The sequence below is a fragment of the Diadema setosum genome, chromosome 1 (genome assembly GCF_964275005.1).
Source record: "Diadema setosum chromosome 1, eeDiaSeto1, whole genome shotgun sequence".
Lineage (NCBI taxonomy): Eukaryota > Metazoa > Echinodermata > Echinoidea > Diadematoida > Diadematidae > Diadema > Diadema setosum.
In genome coordinates, this window is record NC_092685.1 from 4,433,176 (window position 1) to 4,455,661 (window position 22,486).

The following is a 22,486-nucleotide window of genomic DNA, read 5'->3' on the forward strand; positions in this document are numbered from 1 at the left end:
TGTGCCATTATTATCATGACTTTATAGGACAGGTTCAAATGCTTTGTTTTTAATCACAGGCACCCAAATAAACAAACAAACACACATGTACACATGCACATACACCCATACACATGGTACACATACTCTCCCTAACACACACACACACACACACACACACACTTGCACCTCTTCAGTGCATCTTTCTTGTATCATACCATTTCCAAGTGGTTCTTGTGGTTGAAAGGCTACACCTCCACACTGAATGCCGAGAGAAAAGAACTGTTACCAACCATCCCAATGTGGGAAACAATTGGATCGATGGATAGCGCAAAAGGGGTTTGTAACCCAAGCCGTTACCATCCATTCAGATTGTAAGAACGCGAGTCTTGAATATGTTTGAATAGGTTATGACCCAAAGACACAGCACCTTTGGGGTTCAAGTATTTATTCTAGATCTCTTCTTTCACTGAGAAAGCTGTAGCTCCATGGTTACCAACGCAACAGCTGGAAAGCTAGCAGCTGATTGGATATTGTGTGTCTGTTGCTATGAAACTGTAAGTTTATGTTTTTTATCTCTTGGGCTCCAGATCATAGTGTGTGCATTGGAGCCAAAGGTATGTTAGAGGTTTCCAGAAACCACTATTCAAGGAAACCAAAACCTTGACATATATTTCACAGTCATGTGGAAAGAACAATTTACGTAATGTTGACATTACTACAAATAAAATTTACATTAGAAAGCCAGTTTCCTGACAAGGTTTGTAATTATCTACTATTGAATAGCAGAAAATAAGAAATCATTTCTGGAGTCAGCTTCATGTGTTGTTTTTGCATTAGACATTTCTACTAATAAGACATACAGGAATAGGTTTTATTGTGCGGTGTTACATTGACATGATGCCAATATACATAGAGAATGTTCAGATTTTTTTTTTTTTCATTCTGTACATTCCACATATGAACCAGAGAAGATAAGTCAGCATAGCCATCTTCACCCAGGCAATTTGTATCATTTTCTTGTGCAGTGGACCATTCCCTTTTGCATTTATCATTTTACTCCTTTGATTTTCGATATCAAACTCTTACTGCACTACTCAAACCCAGTTTGCATCATATATATCAGCTCCTCTTATATTCTGTTTTTAAACACTCTCTTCCTGTACCCTTATCACTGCTCTCACATGGCAGCCTTTAAAAAAAAAAAAAAAAAAAAAAAAAAAAAAAAATCTCTAAAAAGTATATTTCTTTTTACTATCTTGTCAATTCTGTTCCGTCATCATGAGACATAACTGTATATTTGTATTTTCTCTTACTGGTATATCACAAAACTTTTTCTGTGCATTTCAGTCTGTTTATTCTTTCTCTGTCTCAGACTCTCTCCATAAATGCACTCTCAGATGCACTCACTTTCTGCTTTTATTTTTCTCTCCTTGGCATAGTGTCTCCCACTTCCCCCCTCTCTCTCCCCTTCTCCTTCCTACCTAAACAAACATCCATTCCGTGTCCCGTAAGCAGGTGTATTGGTTTCACGACTGACATCCAAGGGAGACGCATGGATCATTTATGCTCACATGTGCCTTCCCGAGCACACACACACACACACATACACACACACACACACACACACACACATACACACACATACACACCCTCACTACCAGTGCATGCAAGAGCTGTTCGTCTAATGTACCTTTGGTGTGAAAACCAAATCTCCTGTGGGAGTCGCTACATTTACGCCGACTGGCGGAGGATCGGTAGCAGATTTCCTCGCAGACTGCCAGTCATGTGTGAGCTTTGATAGCCAGAGTCCCCTGTCTGTCCTGAGATGCATCTAGACCAACATCACCTGAGCGTAGTGCAACAATCCCCTGTGTATTACTTGAGACTTCACTCTGTACAATGCCTTTTCTTGATACACATCTGTGCCTGGATCTGTGTCTAGAGGTGTTTACACTCGGCTTCACAGAAATACAATTTCATCTGCCGTGTGTAAAATTGCTATTGAAATGAAAGTGGCAATACATGACACACACTCTTCACAGTTTCAACCTGTAAGGTGCTTTTAAAAAGAGATTGAGAAAGAAGGAGAGAGAAAGAAAATTGCAGCAAGTTCTAAAGTCCAAAGTATATCATTACCATTGGGACCCCGTTTGTGTGTACAATGAGAACAGCTTTATCATGGTGGTTTATAATGAGCTAAAAATAATGATATACATAACAGTATAGCACTTCCAATTAACGAATATTATTCTCTGGAAAGGTAAATGCCAACAGCTCCTAAATGCAAAGGACATCTGTAAAAGAACAAGATATAATATACCACATTCTTTTGAGCATATCATCTGTTGTTATTGTTTCTCTCTCATTTTGCTGTTTTTGTTGAAAATAAGAACAAAATCAGTTCGTTCACACATATGAAAAATTTTAGCTGAATTAGAAATAGTGTACATTTATATGAAGGTGTGGATAAAATAACACAGGCTGTTTATAGAGCCGATATTTTTTTCCTTGACTTACATTGTTGGTCTTCCAAAGCAGAGTGACAATTTGAGGAAGAAGAGATCCTTGTTAAGGAGCTGCCCAGCTGAGTGATGTAATTTGTGGGAATTATTCATTGAGTGGTATGACCTCCATTCTACACCTCTCAAACTGACCCAGATGTGTAAATAGTCATTCTATCCTCCCTATTCTATATCAAGACTTGCATACAGCCATGTCCGATAAGATCAACTTTATTTGAAATACAACAGGTTTCTAAACAAATTGTCATTAATTCAATGAGAAAAACGTGTGCATGATTTAAAAAAAAAAGACAACAGAAACCCCACTTAAACCTGTTCATAAAAGACTGTTATGCTTTTATTTCATGACCAAAAATTTTTCTTCCCCTTCTTCTGGTTTAATAGCAGCTTCTAGACTTGATTTGTATAGTAGAAATCTGAAAGTTTTTATTTCTATTATTTTTCTTTTTGGTTGAATTTGTCGTTGATATGTTTGGTCCTGTAGACTAGTCATTTTGTCATCATTTTCATGTTTTTAAACTAATTTCCAATGGTTGCAGTTCCTTTTAAGTGATTCTTGTTTTACAGTGAACACTTTATTCCATTTGTTGTTGTTGTTGGTTTTTTTAATGCACATGTTGGTAAATATTTAAAAAACAGAAAACATTGAATAGATAAGTATGTGGTGTATATTAACACCACGGTAGAGATATGGAATGTGGTTCCGCATGCATGGAACATACTTTGATGCATGGCATACTTACAGATGTATCTGATCAATCAAATGTGGTTCTGCTGATTTGAATAAGGCACTCCTGGAAGCATTCATCATGAAATATCATTGCATTTAACCCTTTGTATGTCTTGAATACCAGTTAGCATAGGAAATCCCATAGCATTTTACACACTGTCCTAAATCCCTGGCAAAGGAAGGATTCTGAGCAAAATGAGCATACTTGGGGAAATTACTGCCTGCGTGTACCTGCATGATCAGTCCGCCATGTTATGGATCTAAGTTAGAGAAGGAAAATGATATGCGCACACAATAAGGTTTATGACACCGTGTCTAAAGTATACCTGCAAAAGTCGTGATTAAGTGATATGCATTTGAAATAAGCATTTTATTTGAGGTGAGGTAGGTCTATCCACACTTTCTATTTGTAGAGGGAAATATGACAGAGAGAAAATAGAATTTCATTTCCCCTACAAGCATGACCCATGACACCAAGAAAGTAGACACCGTACCTGCCTTCTGTCATAGCAACCACTATACTGCTTTACCACTCCACCACTGATCTCTAGAAATTAGTCACAATTTCCCAATACTTAATTCTTATTGGTCAATTCCACAAGGAGTTGATTGCGCATGGTCTTGTCTGTCCTGTTTCTTTCTTTGCACTGGTAAAGTGTAATGTATTTCACTATGATGTACTTAAAAGTAGAAAGGTGATAGTTCTCCAAATAGTGCCTTACACTTTCATGTTCAGTGGTTGTCATGTTGTTTGATTCAGGCATTCAAAAGAAAGAATGAAGACTAGTGATTCATAATGTGATATATATATATATATATATATATATATATATATATATATATATATATATATATATATATTTGAGAGAATGTTGAGAATCTATCCCTGTGATTACAGGAAATTTGTTAGCCTCATATAGAATCTACAGGGATTTTAGAATCTTGTAGGGAAAAGGTAAAACCTTTGACCTCCTCAGATTTAACTTTACTTTTGTCTATTGTATCAACAAAATTGCATTGATTGTTCCTTGGAAGGTGACACATTAGACTGAAAACCTACAGGTATTTTGAAGATTGTGCTTCTGAATACACCAGGCCTTTTGACTCAAGTGACCATGGAGATATAGGGCTCTTGGGTGACAGTTGAATAACAGGCCATTGACTAGAAGAAGGAGGAGTGATCTTGGAGTGGAGGGAAGTTGTGAAATGGGATCAGCAATCTTCTTACCACCTCATTCCTTTTGAAGCCACCTTTGGGTACCTCACAGGCAACTATTCCCTGAATTAGATCCTATAAGCAAGGACTCAAGCAAAGTTTTGAATGATGTCCATGTGCAATTGGTGAATATTGTCTGTCGGATGTGAATGCTGACAGATATATCACAGCATCATGTGGTGATGCATCCTGTCTGAAAATGATGGATAGACCACCATCCTATAGGGCAATCTTATGTAAAATCTCAGTTGCCAGTCCTTAAGAATGCCACAACTGGAAAGGCCTGGCGCCATTGTGCACTGGCGGCAGCCTATGACACAACCAAATATACCTAGTCTCACACAGAATTTCTCTCGTGTGTATTTCCTATTCTTTGAGTGATTATTGTCAATCTTTCTTGACAGAGCATTTCTAAATTCCATGCTTCCTGTCTAGCAGAGCAAGCCAAAGTTAGAATCATGGCTTTAGGGCTGATTTCCTGGCATGGGATCCTACTCACTCCTTTTCTCCTACATCTGAGGGAGCTGTAAGGAAGCTGGCCAAGGCCATCTGAGAGAGGGAGCATGACGTAAATGACGTTAATAGCTTCACTTTTCAGTGCCTTCCTGGAATATTGCAATTGACAAAGTGATGCAAGAGGAGCAGATGAGTTTTTCACATGTGTCGTTATTCTAAGCCTGTCCTCAAGCTGGTTGCTATGGAAATGAGAAGGAAGTTGGTGCTTTGCCTTTTGTGCCTCCTGTAGTACCTCAATTCTGATCACAAAGTGTGTGATCTTAGTATACTTCATGACAAAACAACAACTACCAAACCAAACCAAACCCCCAAACCACTGCACATGGCCAGTCCCACATTTTCATATCCTTGTTCATAGTTTATGGTGAAAGTGCTGAGTACAAATTATGTTTGTACATCCATTTTGCGTAGGTGATCAAAAAGTATGTGAAAGGACATAAAGCATTGAAGGTTGTTTCAGACTGGAATGTGTTCTGTAGAACCAAGAAAGATAGGTTCATAGGTAATCTATCACATTGTTTGATATGCATAGAGATATTATATTTACAGAATGAAGTATAACTGAATGAAAACAAAGGCATTCTCAGAAAACGAGTAGAAATTTCTCATAATATTTGAAACTTTCCATTTCCAAAAGGTTGTGAAGATTTGTTTTGAAGGTGGCATGCAGTGTATGCTATTATCATGGAGGTGATAGGGAAGGAAAAGAGACAAGAATCTCTTCGCTCTACCCATGCTCCTTGCTGCCAAGAAGTTATGCGTTCTATCGCAGGTGTTAATAAATTGCTCTAAAACAAAAGACAGCACTGCTGTTTAAATATGCATCATTTCTAAAATACAACATAATAAATAGCCATCAGTAATTTGCTGTCCTCTTCAATATTTTCGGTAGCAATTGTTGAGTGAGCAAAGAATATAGGACATGCAAAGAAAATTTGTAAAAATTGTACTTCTTTAACTGTATAATGCTACTAGACATGCAGATACACACAATAGCCAATACTTAATTGGGAAGATTTAACATTCGAGTACTCAACCTGGCAAACAATATTATGCACAAATGTGCGCGAGATCGTTCTATGTTAACTTTTTTATGAGATACTAATACTCCCCTTTTCAGTTTGGGGGTATTGATAACAAGGAGATTTTAAGAAAAACTTAAAATAGTTCTGTACAAGATTATCACCAAGTTCCATACAGGATTTTAAAATGTCCTCTGAAGCACAGCTTAAGATTGATAAAACCAAGAAGCTCTTCTTTGGTCTCTATATCCAAACTCTGTGCAGAGCAGCTTGGAGCATGGAACATCAAAGCTAGCAAAATGCTGAGCATTCAATTGTCATGTTATAGAACCTACACATAAATTTGTACATATTGCAAAGAGATTCCACTCCTTTTCTGACCCCTCTGTGTTATGATCCTGTATGTCATGTAAAATTAAGAGGCTGAAAGAAATATGTAGGCTTCTTGGAAGAGACCTTTTTTAACTTTGACTGTGAAGAGTAAATTTTTGCCTTGGAGAAATTTTACATTTAAGTGTATTTCATCAGTATGCAAACTGTAAGTACAAGTAATGTAATTGTAGAAATTGGAAATCAGACCTGTCCAGTTTAATTTGCAAACAAATCAACAGTTGAGACAGTCACATTTTCCACCCTATCCTCGATTTTAGAAGAATTAAATTGTTATATATTTCAATTCAGCTGGGGTAATCTGAACTTTTGATAGTCAGCTAGGGACCAGGGGGTAGATGGCTGGAGACCTTTCACTGAGAGGCTCCAATTGGCAGCCGTGGGGAAAGAGTGGGGGGAAAAACAAAGCAGAAAACAATCGTTCAATTATGCAGGAAGCCAAGAGAATATTAATTCCTCTCCCAGAATAATTCCAGGCTTGAGGGAGGAGAAGAAGGGAGCTTCTTTCTACCAAGCTTTTAGTAGTGTGTGTGGTCAATTTACTGACTGCCCAAATACCAACTAGCAGATGAAGTGTTCCCGGCGACAGAGATGCCTTTCTGGAAGAGAGAATTGCATCGCAGGAGAAGGCTCAGCTTTGAGAGTTAGAGGCGACATTCATCAATGGCGTCAATTCTTGAGCGTGATATATCATGATCACTTGAGTCAAGGAGTGAGTGATTCTCATCAAAAGTTTCTTGATCAGAGACAGTTCAGAAAATCTTCCAGAATATAGTTGGCACTCTGTGGAATTATCAGAGTTTAAAACATGGAACAGGGAAAGAGAACATGACAAAATGCCACCATGTAACTGAGTGTCTTGTTGTTCCATTTTTTTTAAAGGACTAGGAAAGAATATCTTTAAGTATCTGTGGCGTAATCATGAATATTGGCAGTAAATTTGATGTTTAGTGATTTCCTCAAAGAACAAATTCCTTAACCTGTTGAGGATGAGCTATAACACACATTTCCCATAGACACATGCCGAGTATACTCGGTACCAGTCTTCAGTGAGTTAAGGAACAGTGTCCTAAGAGTCTAATCTTGGCCAACTGCATGCTTGCAATACAAAGGATATTTTTCCAGGATTTGTTGATCTTGCAGTAGCCCTCTCTTAAATACTACCATCTCTTTTGACATGGCCAGACGAGTGCTGTCTAGCTCTAGCATCTGTCAAGTAGTGGATTGACCTGATCTTTGGTCAGGAAATGCTGGATTTCCTTTCCATTTCATATCTAGATACAATGCGTACCTTCCACTTACCATTGAGATATCATGTACTTGAGCACTGTATTGTGGCAGGCCATATTCTGCTTCTACTTCATACCACTAGGGGTTATTTTGGGCATCAGCGTACACTCGTCAAAAATGTGTCTTGAACACTGCTTGTGCAATCACTTATGTGATGGACATAAGTGTGGCATTGAATCTGGTGGATGATCGAAATAGGCAAATCTGCCACCCACTCTACAAATATTCCGAGATGGTGCAAGCTATTGTTCGGTCATAAGAAGAGGATTTTTCGAAGACAGTTGTTTGCCTTTAAAAAAAAAAAAAGTATGACATTCTCTTCTGTGGACAATAATACCTCTATTAGAGAATAAGAATGGAAATCCTAGTAAAGTCTAGATTTCTAATGACCTGGAGGGCCATGGCCTCCTGTTTGCTGTTGCTAGGAGACAGTCTTCGTAGCAGGTTGGTATGCTGGAAAGTATCTTGGAGTGGAGTAGTAGCAAGGTCATCTGTGCTAATTGATTGATGGGTGGATGCTAGCAGTGCTTGAAGGCACTTCTTATGTCAGAGTCAATTTTGTTTTCGAAAACAAAAATGTGTCTACTCAACTGACTTCCAATCGGGCAGATTTTATTTTATTTATATATATTTTGTCCACTTCAAGACAGGGTTGTGTTGTCATTATCTTTTTATCTTCCATTACCATATCATGTGTCTAGATGTGCATGCATAATTTGTTGTAATCTATAAGCTTCTAGCAATGCTTAGGTACAAATTGTACTTTGTCTTTTCTATTTTCATTTTCAATTTTGGAGAAGAAATGGAATTTTGTAGTGTGTGTATTTATCCCTTTTTGGGTTTAAGTTGTCAAAGTATGAAATGGAGAGAAATGATTCATGGCTTGTGTGTGACTGATTGATACTGCTGTCCAAGGGAATTGTTGGACAATTTTGCAATGCAACCACTTTCCTCAAGTGATTTTTGAATGAGTTTAAAAATCATTTACAGTGACATACTGTCATTTGCCCACCTTTTCTTGATAGGTTTTTCATTGTGTCATGGAATACTAATTCTCAATCATATGAAAAGGCACTGATGATGCTTCAAGTTCTGTGTTTCTCGTAAGATGCCAGCAAGCTCATCTGAATCTCTGATCCCTGAAGCGAGCAAACAACTCTGTTATGGGTCATATGATTACAACCTAGGAAGGCATTTACCGAGTGGGCCGAGGATGCCTTCTGCCATTACCCGTAGCAACCCATCCATCTGCCATTATCCATAGCAACCCATCCCTCCTACCCAGTGGGGCCCCCAGCGTGGGCACTGATCACTCCTGCCCTACTGTCATCACCCACATTAATCAACTCCTCCTTAGTACATCCTGTAGAAGTCATGCTCATTACCTACAATACATTAGTCTGTAATCTGGAGTGAAGAAAAAAAAAAGCGGGGGTATAAAGTTACATTCCAGAAAGTCCAGTCATTCTCCCCAAAAAAGGGTTTCTCTGAAATTTTGTCATATCAATCTGCATTTGCTCTTTCTTCTTGTCATTTGCATGTCTGTCTTAAAGATTCTTTTTTTTCCCCCAACCATATGTGATGTGAATATGTGCATTTCCCACAATTTGTCAAAAGTGCAAGCTTTAAGAGTTGAAGGGAATGAGAATTCAAGATTTGTTCCATTTTAGGAACCTGACATTAGCCATCTGCTAAACTTTGTAAAGTTTTGACATGCAGGTGTATACAGAAAATAAGACAACAAAAAAGCTGTGAAAAGATGCCCATTTCTTGTGTTTTATTTCCAGTGAATTACACACACACACACACACACACTCACACACATGACATTGATCTGAGATATCGTACAAAGCACAGCATCATTTATCCTTGTAGTCATTGCCACCATATTGGAGATGTAGGCATGATAATCTGCTCATGAAATTTGGAATGTGCCGTGATATTTATAGTATTTTCACATTGGATGTAAAATAAAATATGTAAGATAAGTCAGAAATAATTGAATGTCTGCTTATGATCAACACTATTTCCTTTGATATCTGCAAATTGACATTACCACTGTCTGATCAAACACCTTTATTTTTTTCCCCCTTCTTGTTTCTCGTTTTTAGAACGAAGAGATTGATCCTGCAGACTTCCCATTTGACAAGTTCTATGAGCTCTACCACAAGATATGTCCAAGGACAGACATAGAGCTCCTCTTCAAGAACATGTAAGTTGGGTCTCTCCGAGGCATTGCTTTCATGCCGAATTGCAGTGTGTGTGTGGCAGCATCGTTGTGGGTTTCTTTGCCTGACTAGTCACATTATCTAAAGGAAAATATTCATTTTGGGTTTTCTTTTTTTTTTTCTTTACGAGCATTCATGTTTAAATGAGTGGGAAATTGTTAACTTGTATGTTTATATCTTCTTCTGATACTGTGCAGAACTTCCTTAGAGCATGCTAGCACAAGTGATGAAAGACTCTCATTAATGCAGACAGTTTTGACATTAAAAGAAAAATAATAATAGTTCATCAGGCATAGGTATTTGTGTCTCGGCTTGTGTTTGTGTGTGTTAAGAATGTGAGCAGATATGTAAGTGTGTACATGTATAGTCACATGTGTACATGTATTGTAGAGATATACGTGAACATTTACATGATTTAATGCAAACTTACTTAAAGTGTAGTTAAGCCATCATTACAAAGTGTATCTTTGACTCATACAAAACAAATCTTATCAGTAGAGTACAAAGATAAAAGTTTTGTGGAGAAAGAGATTAAATGCCATTTTACATATGCTTTGGAATTAAGCATTGAGTTTTCAAATCAGAGATTTCAGTAGTAGATATGAAGGTACCTCTCCAGCACTGCCACATTATTTTCATCCACGCTTTGGTGTCGGGGATTGAATGATACTAGATGTGACATGAGAGTTATAGGTGTGAGCACTTGCTAATGGCATTATGCCATCTCTCATCTTCATGAGATATTAACGTGTCATTAGAAAAAGCACGTTTCATTTCCATTAGATGCCAGCTTGCTGTCGGAGAATGTGACAGGCTTGACTGTGATGTCAAATCCTGAAGTAAAATTGATTTCCTTCTTTTCATGCTAATAAGAAGGCTACTCCAAAAATCATTTATTTAATCTAAAATTAATTACATTTTAAAAAGACTTGTACTCTGAATGTAGTTTGGGTAATGAGGTGCCCAACAGAAAATAAAATAAATAAAAAATGGCAAAAGGATATCATTCAAGTCAATCTGACTGGATGAAAAATATCACATAGCTTGAGAATTTGACTCTAGTAGATGAATTGATACTCTACCCAGAAATTTAGCTGTACAGTTTATTGCCTCTCCATTTTAAAGTTGACATTAATAATTGAGAAAATTAAACAAATTGGTGTAAGTTAAATCAATATGCAACAGTAAGAACAAAAAAACACACTTGAATTTTGAAGTTTCAGACACAACTATATAGGTAACATTACATGTAATCATGATGCTATTGACAAAGATTCTGTGTTTTGCTTTATTTAATTTAAACGCCAGTGAATGTCAAAGATTTGTTATCAGGTTAGAGGAAGACTTTTGAAGGGATGAGATTATCATGCCATCTAATTTTTCTTTTGAAAAATGAGCTAAAGTAAGGCGACAAGAAAGAGACTGAAACTCTGGTCTGCTCCCTCATGTTGATAATGTCTTCTTTATGTAAAAGTGTGTAATATTTTATTGGAAAGTCATGGTATATGCATCTGTATACCTGTAAGTGTCCATACATAACAGTAGTAACCTTGTTTCCAATCTGTTAATTCTTTTACCCTGAAGGCAGTATCTCAGTTTGTATTTTCAATTCCACATGTGCCTGAGGAGCTAAAGACAAAGTAAAGTGTGAATCAAATGCTGCTATTCCCGGTTATGAGACAGTAATCTTGGAATAACGGGGTTCTCCCTAGACCCCGCTAGACCACATGGTTAGATTTTCGAGGTGGAAAAATGTATTCCTACCCCCCTCCCCCCCCCCCCCCCTTTCCGGAAACTGGGGCACAAGCATTGGCCGGAAGCTGCTGGGTTAGGAGTGCATCCTTGGCAAGGGATAAGATGGGGACCAGGTGGAGGAATGCATCTTGAATGGTCACCTGACTCCCTTACTCCCTTACATCATGGAAGATGGAGCAGGGGTGTTGGAGAAAGCTGGAGAAATGGAAGAGTTAGAAGCTGGGGTATGATAAAAGTACCTGGGAAAGAAAGCAGGAGAGATGGAGGGAAGGTGTAACTTTGGATGGAGGTGACTTCGTACAGGCAGAAGTGAAGTGTTCGGAAAGTAGGATTAATAGCTCGGCTTTCATTTCAAATTTTACTCTCATAATTGATGTGTGGCATCCACTTAGAAATTAGATAATGTATGCTTAGGTTCCACAGTGTACATCACATGTATTTCAGTATTATATATCACAAATTTGGACTAGTGAAGTGAATGATTTAATATATGATAGAAAACCACATTGCCAGAATAAGAAAGGAAGTATTGTTCCTTTTCAACAGGAAAGTTGGCCATTTCCCACCATGGAGACAATAAACTATGCATTTGTGTTGTGGGAGGTAATATTCTTTTAAGTTGATGATTTTGCAAATAACAGTTAGTTAGCAAAACTTTTGAAAATCAAAAGACCTTGAAATATTCTGCAAATACAGTATTCTGAAAAGGTGAAAAATTGTCTCTTGCAACTTTTTCCATCGTTCATTGCAGTTGGGACATTTCACTTGTCCAGGATTAAGAGACAATTCTTGCCCATAAAAAGGACTGTGTAAATAAGCTAGATAAACCCTGATTATGACATGTGCTAAGTGACAAAGGTTTTATGATTGATTGAATATCAGTTAGCCATTTAAAGAGCTACTGTGATCTGTGAGTTTATATCTTATTACAAGAAATATTGCTTATGATGACTTGATCCAGGAAACTTTTACTTCCAAAGTAAGATGCATTTTGTATTTATAAAGAGAAAGCTCATTCTTCCAAGTGCAAGACAAACTTTGGCTTTCTGTGTATGCAGCAAATTCATACGGAATTATTCATGCACTAACAACAGCATGTCATGAAGACAGTTCTGAGATGAACACTCTGTCCCAATTTCTTGGTCTTTATGCTTCTAGAACTTTGCCTGACTTTTGTTGCTTGTATCAATTGATTTGATATTACAAATCTTACTTCCTTCTCCAGTACCAGTCATATCCTGTTTCTCTTTCTGTTTCAACACCTTCTCTTCAGCTGTATAGTTTGAAAGTGTTCTTTTTATCAGTACTAAAAATCCATCTATCTGCATAACACGACACTAATAGACTTTGAGAGAATGACTGCTAGCATTGTTCAAAGACTCACACAAATTTTCAGCAGCCAACTGTTTTTGAGAGTCAACCGTTTGACACCTTGGATATTGCATGGCCTCACTGGTACTGACTGCAATATCAGGTGTGGAAGTCAAAGGCTAGGGTCTGGATGGTTGTAGACTAGCCAAAAAATGAAATCTTCTCCCAGCCTGGATATTGATTGCAGCAGCCTCTAGCCGTTCCTCTTCCTCCTCCTTTGCTTGATGAATGGTGTTCAGAAGCTGGAAGGGTCTATCGCATCATGTTTGGAGGTGTCACAACCATCTCCTCTCTCTCTCCTATACCCCCATCTCTCTTAGTGTCTCCTTCTATCTGTCTATCTCCATGTGTGTCTTTCTCTTTCTCGTTCTGTCAATCTCTCTCTTTGCTGCCAGCAAGCCAGTCTTTTCAGTGAGTACGCATCACACAGACATTTGAGGAGTGTGTGGGAGGGGAGGGGTAGGATGTGGAAGGAAATGTGTACATGCTCAAATGCATAAATCGCTAGAGATGTTTGTAATTGATCTGGAAAGAATGAAGGATTTACAAGGTACCCCCATCTTGTAAATCCCCTCCCCCTGAGTGATGGATGCAAATGATCTGGGCCAAAGCCTGACTGACCTGGAAGACGAGATACCGACAGGCCGTACCCATAGCACTACAAAGAGGTGTGGTAGAGAAGTACTTTTTACGACGAGTTGCTTTTCCAGAGACAGTCTTAGAAGGACTTTTCCACATTGCTCATCACATTCTGACTGAGCCTCTCTTTTTGTCCCCTTCTTTTTTCGTCTCCAGTGTTTTCCAGATCTAAAAATAGATGAGTGAAAATACAGGGAGACGGGCAATTGTTTTTATCCTCAAACCAGAGTGCTGTGCGGTGCGCCAGACAAGATTTGTGGTGATGGAAACCACACGCTTACATGTTTCATTGACACGGACTGTGTCGATGACCTGATACGGCGGCGTGGTGGGGACTTGCCTGCATGTCCTTCCACTGGGACGTTATCCACAGAACACATTGTGCTTGATTGGATTCATGTTTGGGTTGGGAAAAAATGGGTGGCGTATTTACACACATGAGTATAATGTATAAACATTTGGTGATTGCTAATCCAATGTGCATGCACACGCTAAAGATTGTAGCTATAATGACTTATAGGTATCAGGCTCTTTTTTTTTTCTCTGGTGGGGGAGGGGGGAGGTGGTGTGTTAGAGGATTAAAAGGATCTTCATGAGGAATTATTGATGCATTCTTGATGGTGATTAGAACTGATTTCATTTACTTGCAAGAACTTCCAACAAATGTACTGGAAGCCAAGGTGAGCTGAGGGTTATGGCCATGCCAATAAGCTTCGCTTGATTTGATGCATTTGTGTAGTAAAATGAAGGTCATCAGAATGCCACTTCTACTGAACGCACACACTAGGAGATACATGCACAATATAGTGTGTACGTGTAGTAACTGTTGAAGCGAGTGATTGTTAGTACCGCTCATGAGTATTCTAATGCCCGGTGAAAATAAAGTTGGGCCTTTAGGCAAAAGTAAACACTGGTCATGTTGTAGCCCTTAGTCAGTCATTTGATCTGGATCCATATCACCATTTGATAACACTTTGTCGTATTTCCTGCCTTAGCAATCAACCACTCTGTTCCTAGTTTTCTGAAAATGAGGAGTACTAAGAGAATGAAGTAATGGGATGATCTGCGCAATGTTGTTCCATGGCATGTAAAAGTGTATTTGCATGTGTTTATATGTCTGTGTTCTTTTTATGCCTCCGCCACGAAGTGGTGCCGGAGGCATTATGTTTTCGGGTTGTCCGTCCGTCCGTCCGTCCGTCCTTACGTACGTCCGTCCGCTTTCGTTTACGCGATAACTTGAGTAATATTTACTGGAATTTTACCAAACTTGGTCCAAGTATGAAGTATGATGGGGCAATTATTTGATTAGATTTTGGGTGAAATCGGCTGAAGGTCAAAGGTCAAAGGTCAAGGTCAAATCATGAAATTGTATCCGTTTACGCGATAACTCAAGACTGGATGGAGCAAATTTCACCAAACTTTGTTGGAGGATGATGTATGATGGGATAATTACTTGATTAGTTTTTCAGTGAAATCGGACAGAGGTCAAAGGTCAAAGATCAAGGTCCAATCCTAAAATTTATCTGTTTACGTGAAAACTCAAAACTGGATGAAGCAGCTTTCACCAAACTTGGTCCAAGGATGATGTATGATGGGACAATTAGTTGAGTAGATTTTAGTGACATTGGCAAGAGGTCAAAGGTCAAAAGGTCAAGGTCAAATGCTACAAATGTTGCAATTTCCCCCATATCTATGCAATGCCCAAAGGTATTTTGTTGAAACTTGGTGTGGACATGTACTACTGCATAAAGATTCTCCAGAGAGAGTTTCATGTCATAAGGTCAAAGGTCAAAAGATCAAAGGTTAGGTGAAAATGTTGCAATATTACTTTTCTCTCAAATGCTTCAATGTATCTTCGTGGAACTTGGTACATATGCATGTACTGTCTGGCAGGGATTATCTAGGGAATTTAGGGGTCATGGGTCAATAGTCAGGGGGTCAAAGGTCAAGGTCAACTCCTCAAAATTTTACTATCTCCCTCATATACTAGTATATGCAATGCTTGCATTATTAGTTTCAAAACTTAATACATGCATTACCTAATGGAGATTCTCCAGGAAATTTCCAGCCAGAAGGTCAAAGGTTAAGGGTCAAAGGCCAGGTTTCAATGCCCCCCCCCCCCAAAAAAAAAAAAAAAAAATATTTTGTACCGTCATCACACTCTTTCTCCGTACCTTGGAAATTACTCATTGCATAAACTTTCCCAAAATTCCCCAAATATGTGTACCTGCACTCTTAGAAAATTATAGCAAACCCAGTTCAAGACATCTCTGACAAACCTGTCATTTCAATATTTTGCCAGTTATGTGAAACTGTCATGGATCACACATTGTGAAGACATTGTACTATACGCCTATTGGGAGAATCATGCATTATGGCGGAGGCATCAGTCGCCATAGCGACATTTCTAGTTTTATGCTATTGTATGTTGCTGTGTGAATGTTTGTGTGTGTTTACAGGTACAGGTATGCATTGCGCTCCTTGATTCCTCAAGACATTTTAAAAACAAGCATTCCATTTTAGGGAGAATTCAAATATTTGTTGCAAATTTGAAGTAGGCATGACTTCCCATGTATTATTCTAGGCTAGAAACCAGCACAAAATAAATAATGCTCCCATAACTCGCCTCATACCTTACAATTAGAAAACTAATGACAGGTATCCATTTGTTGGTCATAACCACATAAACAAGATGCCAATCTGTTTTACATGTACTACAAGAAAATGCTCAGTTTTAGTCACATAACTCCCATAACTATGATCCCTGATATAAAAGTCGGGATCAACATGAACATAAACATCAAGATCAAGAGACAACTCAGAGAGTCAGAAAGAGAGGAGATCTCTCTTTTCTACATTCTCAAAATTTCTGATACTTATTCATTTTTTTACCACGGATGGAGCTGAACATGTCCCTATGACCCAGATTCATCAACTCTTTGCCATCTTTTTTCCCCTCCATTTTCTGCCCACCCCTCAGTGGGAGGAACCAGGTGGAGGGACTGTCGGTGGAGAAGCTGATCGAGTTCCTCAACGATAAGCAGCGTGACCCACGGCTCAATGAGATCCTCTTCCCCATGTACGACAGGGAGCGGGTGCTTCAGATTATCAACACCTACGAGAAGGACCGCGACATGACCGAGAAAGGTAGGATGTCAAGTCACTGTGTCCCATCTCTATTCAGAGCAGCCTATTTTGGGAAATTTTAATGCTTTCTTTGGAGAAAAAAAAAAGAAAATGGCTGGAGTTTGCTGAGAGTGGTTTCGAAATCTACATCCCTGATATGGTCATGAAGGTTTTATTGGATAAACAAGTACGGTCACTTGCTAAGGACTGTGAGCTAGGATGACACATGAAATTGGATGCAAATAGCAAGATGATACATCTTCTTTTTTTTTAAATAATGCACTTTTATTCATCAAAACTGTGGTGGTTGAATACATATTACATTGAGTAGTGTGGGTGCTGACATTCTGCACCTTTCTCATGTTGCTAAGAGGGGGTTTACTGCTATCTTCTTCACTTTGCACACCCTCAGAAGATCTGCCCGATTTCCATGAACAGGTACGCATGCAGGGGTATTGTTTATGTAAAAAAAATGATACCATTGGCCACCTAGCAGACATAATCATGCAGGTATGAGATGTGAGGCTGTGTCCAAACCATAACACTGTTTTACACAGTTTATTGTTAATGCTGAGAACATTCAAACCACAAGACCATGGTAAACATTGGTCTTTACTTCTCCTGCGAGTGTCACTCATACTACATGGGAATTTGTTCAAAAGAAGCAAAGTGATTATGTTGAGCGAGCAAGCAGTGTATGATGTGCAGTAAAGAGTAAACCTAAAATTCCATTTGCTTGCATAATCCGTCTTCGTTTATATGACCAGCTTTCTCTCAGCCATTGTGGTGCAGTAGTTAAGGCTGTGGACTCTCATTCATGGGGTCCCTGGTTCAAATCTTCCGACAGCAGTAGTTGTGCCCTCAGGCCTGGCACTTTATCCTCATTATGTAGTCCTCTAGTGGGGACTGGAAGGCATTGGTCCAGTGATAGTTTGATCATACATGTTCAAAGGCTTCCTTATTGGCCACATGAAAAAAAAAAATCATTATTTTTATTCAAATGCATCTCATTTTCATATTAGGTAATAATAACCTGTCTCACCATTTTGAAAACATTGTGGCACTTGCATAGCTGTCTTACATATGTATTTCATGTCCAGTTTTGTTGAAACTGCCCTAAACTCAAAGTCAGCTCAAACACTGAGTTACATTTTACTTCAATGCATGCTGTTTTCAGAGAGCAAGGATTAAGAGAAAACAATTGTGGTACTTTCCACAGATGCTGGACATCATACTTCCTTTCCAATATCCAGTGATACTAGTAAACTGATGTGTCAATTTACTGCCCAGCCATTCCATGTAACTAGACACCAGGACCTTAAAATTTCAAGTTCAAGCAATTAAGAAAGAGCATTCATATTTGGGTAGGTATATGATCAAAGGGTGTAAATCTAATTTTTTACTGCTTTTCACTTCCTAACAGCCGAGTTACACCTCCCAGAACAAAGATCACATTTGCTAAAAAAATGATGCCTCTTTGGTACTTTTGTTGATTTCACTATTTAAGGCATGTTCTATTATTTATAGATTCATAATTTTTTGATGCAAGGTCTTATTGTATACCCATTTTACCATATCAAGCTGTTTTTTTCATTTATATGTAATGGGTTTGGCAATATTTTCGATTGAAAACACCCTCGAAATGTGTCACGCGAGTCACAAAAATAAGTCTAAATTTCAGATTGCTTAAAAAGTAGTAGACTATATGAATTCTAGCTGATGAATAATGAGGATCTAAGAGTCCTCAGTCATACCAGAAAATAAGGTTTCCATTCGTAAACCCCTTCATTGTAAAAAACACCAGAACATTTGTGTCACGCGAGTCACGCAAGGATTTCTTAGGGTTGTCACGCGAGTCACAGTTTACAAGTTTGAGAAAATTAAAGACCAGAATGATTGAGATTTTAAAAAATAAATTCTGCCTTGAAACTAAATCATGTAATATGTTTAATTTTCCCAGTAAAAGTAAATTTTTTATGTTAATTGGTAAATAAGTAGTGTTATAATAAGTAATGAATAGCTAATTGGATTGTCAGCTTTCGTCTGGTTGGTCAGTAGAAAAACTGGTAGGAGGTGGGTGGCCTCCTCATCAACAAAAAAGTAAAATGCATCAGGAACTCTTCATGAAAATTACATCTACTTGTACTGTATGTCAGCTCCACTTCTGCGAAGTTCTTAAAACATTGCTTCATAAAGTGGCAACAATCAGCAAGTTACATTGTATGAAGATGACAAGAAAATTGCTTCCAATCTTCCCTCAGATTTTACTGTACTCCAAATTGGCTTCGCTGAGAATCATTCATGCTCCAGTTAAGATAAAGTCCAATCTGCCATTTGGAATCAGGAGCAAATAGCTCTCTACATATACATCAATCATGTGACCCCAGGAGAAAATTATTACAAGTCATCATCAATGATGAGGCCTACAATGTACGTTAATAGACCATGACAAAACAGTATTATGTTGTAGACTGTAGATTTTTTGGATGAACTTCTTTAAGTGGTCAGCAGTGAAGTGCATTAGTCAAAATGTGGTTATATGGTCCTGCAAGCCAATTCAAAATAGATTTGTTATCAGTGCCCTACCTATGCTGAATGGAGAAACACAACATTGACCTACAATGTAGTGTGGAATTTCAGCACTACAAGTCAAGGGAAAGATCCAGTTGAGTGGAGCAAGCCTGAAGCGACAGAGCTGCGGCTATGTGAAAAATCAAATCTTGTGCTCTATCTCCACTGCTGAGGAATTTTGTCTTGCTGTAATTCTTTAAACTCTTCCTACAACTTTCATCACAATCAAAGGGAAGTTGAAGATTGTTCTGAGGGTTTGTACCTGCCTGTTATCTTTGGAATATAGCTGCACCACATAACTTAATCATCCCTTCGATATACATTTGTATCACCTTCAAAAAAGTGAATATCTTGTCGCAAAAAGGTTTACTTCTCAGAGAAGCAGTGGTGATCTATCCAATAATGGCCATAATGATGGAGGAAATGAGGATACCATTGGGCCTGCAATTGGCTGATGGTGGCAGCTGCCTTCAGCAGAAAGCATCCCGTTGCATCTCTGGCACAAGCCTCCTAAGTGGTCAGAAGTGACAATTACTTTAATTCACCTAGAGAAAAGGGGAATATATTCCACTGGCTGGATAAAAGAGCCATGGCAGCCTGAATCTGACATCTAATGCAAATTACAGCAGCCATATCTTGTCAACAATAGGAGACTTTAAATGAATGAAAAGATTGAGTCTTAAAAATAAAAATAAAATGGCCCCAACAAAGTAGGCATGAAAACTGTCTCCACGAAGCAGTGACAAACTTTCTCAAACTACAGAAGACACTTTGGCAAAGAAAACTTAATATAGTATATACTGTATCATGTAGTTTGCTATGATTAAATGAGCAAAACATGGTGATCATTCTTCACATCAGACTCAGTAATGGTACATGTAGATAAAGAAAAAGAGTATCAGTTATGTGTGAACATTATCTATTATAAGAAGTGAGGATTCTTTGTGCATCAAAATAACTTTGTTTCAAAAGGAGTTTAAATGGATTCATATAAATCCATAAGCAAATATGCAAGCTAACCTTAGAAAGAAAGTTTAAATTTGATTCATTTTGAATAGAAGACTAGTTGATACAATTATAGTAAATAAGAGAGAAAAAGAAAATTAATTGAAAAAAAAAAATGATTTCCCAGAACTCTTGATTTGACAAGGAAAAAAAGAGGTTCAAGTTAATTTTTTGTTGGATGTTTTATGCATTAAATGTGCTATGAGCTCCCATGATTCCATCAGAGATTGGAGTTAGATGATTTCTTTGTTTTAAAGATATGTGTGATGAAACTAACCATAAATAACATGTTAGGTTAAACATTTGGCTCATTTTACTCAATAAAACTATTATATTAGGCTCAACTTTTGGTCCTGAATGATACTCGTCACGCGAGTCACACTCATGTGTCACGCGAGTCACATTTTTTATATGCCAACTGAGTTCAAAGGAAAAGTCAAGGCCTGATAAAATTTTTACTATTTATCGCTTAATATCTCAAAATTGAATGCAGAAAAGTCTGTGTACATAGGACAAGTACTTTCTTACGAAAATTCATTTACGTACAGTAAGGTCAGAAATCTTCAATAGTGTCGCGTCACGCGAGTCACAACAAAAAAAGTCAAGTATCTCTTACTAGAATGACTTGACATCAAAAATTTCTATGAACCAATGTGAAGGGTCCATACCTTGATTGAAATACATAAACTAAACAGGTCTGCAAAATAAATTTTTCAAGTATTCAACCATAACAAGTCAAAATTTTGTATAAATGTCACGCGAGTCACAATGGAATGGCTGTGCCTTCATTTGGGATTCTATATTAGTGGCTCTCCTTGTCAGCATCAATTTTGTACAGATTAAGTGATGGTGTCTTTATATCTTACTGAACACTTGTCTACAAATTCTGGTCAGTATTCTCAGCATCAAAGTTTTTTACTGCATTTCGGATTTCTCTTTGATCAATTTGAAGTCCACAGTGATCGGCAGATTTGTTCTGAATAAATGAGTTTAAAATGATCTCAGTCCATCAAAGAGTTGATTTTTATTGGTATATTTCTGTGTCCTATTTGTTTCTGTACCACCATCTTAAAAGAAATATACAGATTGGACTATCACACACACAAAATGAATACTTATTATCTATTTCCTGGTAAATTGATGGTGATCTCTAATGTAGTGCCCCCTATCCATACTCTCCCCCCCCCCACCCCTCTGAATCTTCCACTATGTTGTCAGAATGCTAGAAATTTGACTTACTAGCATGTTCTTATCATGGCAACTGCTGTTAGACAAACAGTATGCTGCAATACATGTGAGTCTATCAAGTTTGTATTTGTGACCGTGCATCACAAAACAAACAAAAAGTCGCACCTCTTGACTTTACGTGAGGACTCAAGAAAGGTGAAATGGGTGTACTGAGTCAATTTTGAGTTTCCATATTTTCTGTAAGAGCTATTCTTCTTCTACATTATTCTTGAGTTTGGGATCATAAATTGAATGGCAAAGTGGGTTTTCAACAGTTTTTCTACTACCCTTTTTTTGGTAGAGTATTGTGATCAGGTTTTTCTTAGAGGCCCCTTTCATTTCTTGATAATCCTTTGCACCCTCTTCACTTTCAACTCTATAACTTTTGAAAGGATAATGCTACTGCTCTGAAAGTTTACATTTATCATAGTCAGAATGTGGTAATAGACCATGCTCAATTTCAGCTTAATCTCATAATCCCTTCATTGTTTGTGCTACAGTGGTTAACATCATGTTTTTTGTCCCATTCATGGCACTGGTAGCACGGCTTAGTAAAGATTAAGTACTTGAATAAACCCTTTACTTCAGAGCCTCTTTTCTCAGTTCACACTTTTCAGAGTTTGTGCTTTCTTTCCAGTATTCATATAGATTACGAGAATCCATTTGAATTGAGTTATACATCATTTTAAAGCTTAGAGTCTGCTCTTTCAGAATCTGCCCTTAACTAAAAATCCATGTCTGGCGACTTTTTGTTCGTTTTGTGGTGCAGGGTCACATATAATAGGATGGTAAGGGAAGGTTTGAAACATCAGAATAGGACAAGTTTATTTTGAAAAATCAACATGAATTTATATTTCTTTCTTAGTTTTGCTGTTTTGTTATTTTGTTTTTCATTT

At 37.9% G+C, this 22,486-nt stretch overlaps 1 protein-coding gene across 2 annotated transcripts in view; it reads left to right on the forward strand.

Annotated features, from left to right (window-relative positions):
* Positions 1-22,486, forward strand: part of LOC140233372 (1-phosphatidylinositol 4,5-bisphosphate phosphodiesterase beta-4-like) — a 181,771-nt gene that overhangs the window by 99,701 nt on the left and 59,584 nt on the right. For both annotated transcript variants that reach the window (XM_072313489.1, XM_072313481.1), the window contains 2 exons: positions 9,780-9,880; positions 16,642-16,808. In XM_072313489.1, the coding sequence (XP_072169590.1) occupies positions 9,780-9,880; positions 16,642-16,808 (268 nt within the window). The remainder of the gene's footprint in view (positions 1-9,779; positions 9,881-16,641; positions 16,809-22,486) is intronic.